Source organism: Rosa rugosa, chromosome 5, assembly GCF_958449725.1.
Source record: "Rosa rugosa chromosome 5, drRosRugo1.1, whole genome shotgun sequence".
NCBI lineage: Eukaryota > Viridiplantae > Streptophyta > Magnoliopsida > Rosales > Rosaceae > Rosa > Rosa rugosa.
The window spans coordinates 37,621,970-37,626,691 of record NC_084824.1 but is presented as its reverse complement, the minus strand read 5'-3'; the positions used below and the strand labels follow the sequence as shown (position 1 = coordinate 37,626,691).

Below are 4,722 nucleotides of genomic sequence, written 5' to 3'. Positions count from 1 at the left end.
TTATCTTATGCTCCAACAGATTTAGCAATTTTAATTTGGTTATTCTAGCTGATACGGCTCTGCGCTGGTTATTTTTGTTTTGATATATCATGATCTAGCTTCTTGTGCCGAAGTATCTTCTTCTTTCTTAACATTATGTGTTTAGGAAGATCTGCAAAAATTATAAACAAAAACCCTTGGCGTGCACATGTGTGACAAACTTTGGCATTAGTTGTTTCTTCCCAAGAGAAAGTCATAGAGATTAGCTAAAACAATAATTCAATTACACCTAGCTATGTTACTTGTATGCTGGATTGAAGAATATCCCAAATCGATAGTTTTGGAGCTACATTATGAAGCGGGCCAGAACGAGATAGTTGAGTACAGCATGTGAAAACTACAGTACGTAGGGGAAGACTTGCTAGTTTAGTAAGCTAGCTTCCACTATAAAATGGGAGGAGGGAGTCAGTTTGCTGCATACAAAATATTGCAGAACATCAGCCATAAGTATGGGACTTGTAATGCAGGTGTTGTTTGTGGTGGTGGCCATGGTTGTATGCCTTCCCTTAGCCGCATACGCGGAACACGGAACTGCAACATTTTATACACCTCCTTACGTTCGTAAGTATTTGAATTTCTCCATTTTGAATATTTCTCAAACGCTAAGTGATCAATATATGTAATGTCCAGTTTTAATTACTATCGATCACTTTCCTCACATACTCCCAGCGCATATGTATTGAGAACATGGCTTAGGGTTTAGGGTCTGAATATATTGAATGGCCTAGTAAAATTGATCGATCACAATCAATGACCACTCAAGGTTGGCGATGAAGCAATAACAAAAAGGATTTTCTCTCTGAAATTTTGATTATGTATCGAGTACTAAAGATTACAGAGAAGTTTTTTAGCTTATATATTTATAGAAGCTAGTAATTAATTAGCATAACTACCAGCTAGCGTAATTAGAATCTAAACTTAATTACTGACTAATAAAAATACAACTGTCAATAATACAGCTAGAGTAACAAAGATGATCCGGCTCCTTGTTGGCATGCTGTCAACTATTACTCGAGAAAGTTAACCATATTTACAAAATGTCTCTTAGGCCATTCTTACCTGAAAAAGATATTATAAACAACAGAAACTTGAAGCAAAAGTCATCCAGTGGCAAATATAGACATCGAGTGTACGTTTCTAATATTTGTCTCTGGTGAACGGAGTGATCGAGTTGTTTAGTTATGATGCTAGTACGGAAATAATAATACTGAACATACTATCGACTGGAATCAATTAATATAAACTCAATCGAGCAATATGTGAATTGTTGGTTGACTTGCAGCCTCTGCATGCAATGGGTATAAAAACGACGGTGTGATGATAGCTGCAGCAAGCAGTGCCATTTGGGACAATAAAGGTGCTTGTGGAAGAAGGTATAGAGTAAAATGCACTGGAGCCACAAACCAAGGTGTGCCAAAACCTTGCAAAGGTAACAGCGTTGTGGTTAAAATCGTGGATTTCTGTCCCCCTGGATGCCATGGAACCATCGATCTCTCTCAAGAAGCCTTTGCTGCCATCGCTAACCCTGATGCTGGCAAAATCAATATTGAGTTCACTGAGTAAGCGCGCACACACACACTCTCTCTCTCTCTCCCAATTAATCCATTTCTGTTTTTGGTTAAGTACGTCTATATCATTTATCTGTCTTTTATACGTTTTTCTTTGTGTAGGGTTTGAAGCTAGTTCTCTAAGCCATCATTATAATGTCTATCAAAGGCCACTTGTAATCAAAATAAGCAGCACGCAGTGTATTGAAACTCTATGCTTCACATTTCAGAAGCTAGCTGATGTTACCATATGTGTTCACTTGTGATTAAATAAAGATGGATGTTACTCTTTATTCCTAGTGATCGACAATTGCCTGCACGTACTTATCATCTATGTGACAGGCAAATAATCAATGACATCTTTTTTTTTTTCTTTTTTTTTGAAAAGAATCAATGACATCTTTACAAACACAAGAAATTAAGTGCTGCAATGGAAATGCACATCTCAATTCAATTCACAACGCACCAAGGGCTGGAGCTAGAACTCTTGAATGCAGTCAACTTAAAAAAATATAGGATAATTAAGCTAAATATAAGGTAGCTAATAAAGTTAAACTTCTCTCTACCTCAACAATACCTAGGCTATAGCCCAGTTTACCCACAGTTTATTGTAAAAACCATATGTTCATGCTCACAATCATATGCAAATTAACTCGACAACAATCACAAAAGGAACAAGGCTTACCTTCAGCAATCACAGACATGGATTCCATCTTCTGCAGCTGCAAAACTCAATCACTTGAATGTAGCCTTCTGTTGTTTACCAACTTTGCTTCTCAATGGACAGAACTAATGCAATCAATGTGGCAGCAACAGGGACCAATTCATCTATTTATATAGGTGACTTAAACCTCAAGAAACTTCCCATTAAAGAAGTTCATATCGGATTAGATCTCCTAGTTAGATCCTTAATGTAACACTTCATTGTAGTCTTTCTTGCAGACTAAGAATTGGATTACTTTACTTAATGAATTGATACACTATTTCATTAAGCCACTAGTATTGATTTTCAGTTTGTATCCATGTTAAACTAGAATTGATATTAAGCTAATCATCATATACATTATGATAATTTGTATCAAGTCCATATTTGATTCTAACAATCTCCCCCCTTGGACTGACACATTATCCTTGATGATTTGCACCAGAAAATATCAAAACTAACTTAACCTACCAAAGTGCGCGCCAGATAACAAACTTAAATCATAAATCCATTCCAACATGGTCGGATCACAGTTACTTATGCAGAGCAAGAAACAGTATACATTTTAACAAAAATGCAGAGTTTCAATACCACAAACACAAGCTCCCGCAATCCACATATGTCAAACCAGAAATGATACGATATATGCTAATGTGTATCAACAAGAAGGCATATACCAAGTCCTACTGAATGTTTCTTAAACCAGAAACTCAAGCAGTTTACTAAACACTGATGGCCTTAATGCTTATTACTTGAATTGGAACATCATGCTTAAACATGATTCAAGGCCATCTGATTGCAAGTATAAAAACAAAATAAAATTTACAATTTTCAGAACATTCTTCAAAAGCTGCAGCAATTACCAAAATCTGAAAATACCTCAAAATTTTATTGATAACTATAAACTGTCATTACAAATAAGTTGTGACAAATAAAACCAAAAGATCACAACTGAAAACACAAGAACTCAGGAACCTTAAAATTTTAAATTGCTCCAACTGGACTAACTCTCTATTGAACCTAAGCATCTAAATTAGCTAAAACTCCAATGCTTGTTGTATGCTTCTGGAATGCAGCCACTTACAAGGCCTTGGTGAAAGGATCTGCTAGTTGTAAATTTGTGTCAATACTCAAAACAGCTATCTCACCATGCTTTACCCTTTCTCTAACACTGTAATACTTCAAATCAATGTGTTTAGAATTATTTGATCTTTTACTGTTCTTGCTAAAGAAAACAGCTGCTTCATTATCACAATAAATCACAAGTGTACCAGCCACAATGTGACTCAACACTTTGGTCTGCATAAAAAATTTCTAATCCAAAGTCCTTCACACATAGTCTCATATACTGCAATAAATTCAGCTTGCATGGTGGAAGTTGAAACAAGTGTTTGTTTCATGGTCTTCCAAGCAATGGCACCTCCTGCAAGCATGAATACATATCCACAAGTTGACTTCTTGGAGTCTGGATAATTTCCTGCAAAATCAGAATCTGAAAATCCAACAAGTTTCAGATCCTCCACTTGTCTGTAAACAAGCATGTAACTTTTAGTTCTCTGCAGATACCTCAACACTTTCTTCCCAACTACCCAATGCTCATGGTCTGGATTGGATTGAAACCTTGATAAAATCCCTACTGCAAAAGACAAGTCTAGCCTAGTGCAGACTTGTGCATACATAAGACTTCCAATAAGTCTTGCATAGGGCTGAGACAAACCAAGTAGTCTCTGTGCCCTATCTCTTTTAATCTCAATACCTAGTACATAGGATGCTTCTCGAAAGAGATGTCAAAATTCTTTGACAGAAAGCTCTTGGTATCTTTAAGCAGTTTTAGGTTATTGCTAGCCAAAAGTATATCATCCACATAGAGAACTAGGAAAATAAAATTGTTCCCAACTATCTTTAAATACACACACTCATCAACAAGATTTTCAGTAAATCCAAAAGTAGAAATCACTTAATCAAATTTCTTGTACCATTGTCTAGAAACTTGCTTTAGGCCATAAATTGACTTTCTTAACTTGCACACTAAGTTTTCACTTCCAGCTTGTACAAAACCTTCTGGCTGCCTCATATAAATCACTTCATGTAGTTCACCATTCAGGAAAGCTGTCTTAACATCCATCTGGTGTAGCTCCATATCGAAATGAGCAACTAAAGCCATGATTATTCTAAACAAGTCTTTTGTAGAAACTGGAGAAAAAGTCTCAGTAAAGTCAATGCCCTCCTTCTGTGTAAAACCTTTGGCAACTAACCTTGTCTTATGTCTCTCCACATTGCCATTTGCATCTCTTTTAGTTTTGAAAACCCATTTACAACCTATAGGTTTCTGTTTGGAGTCAGCTTCAACTAATTCCCAAACTGCATTTTGGCTCATCGAATCAATTTCTGCTTCCATTGCCAGCTGCCATTGATGAGATTCACTACTTTCAA

The 4,722-nt window shown here is 36.2% G+C and overlaps 1 protein-coding gene across 1 annotated transcript; it reads left to right on the top strand.

Annotated features, from left to right (window-relative positions):
• The first annotated feature begins 458 nt into the window (after nt 1-458).
• Nucleotides 459-1,879, top strand: LOC133708121 (EG45-like domain containing protein). The gene is made up of 3 exons (XM_062133575.1): nt 459-600; nt 1,322-1,598; nt 1,710-1,879. The coding sequence occupies exons 1-3, from the start codon at nt 489-491 to the stop codon at nt 1,714-1,716; spliced, it is 396 nt and encodes a 131-aa protein (XP_061989559.1). The 5' UTR covers nt 459-488; the 3' UTR covers nt 1,717-1,879.
• The last annotated feature ends 2,843 nt before the right edge of the window (nt 1,880-4,722 follow it).

What these genes read in the sequence shown, in the direction of transcription:
- LOC133708121 (XM_062133575.1), top strand. Translation starts at nt 489, where the DNA reads ATGGGACTTGTAATGCAGGTGTTGTTTGTGGTGGTGGCCATGGTTGTA. An exon ending in TTATACACCTCCTTACGTTC is followed by an intron (nt 601 to 1,321) that starts GTAAGTATTTGA and finishes GTTGACTTGCAG; the next exon opens with CCTCTGCATGCAATGGGTAT.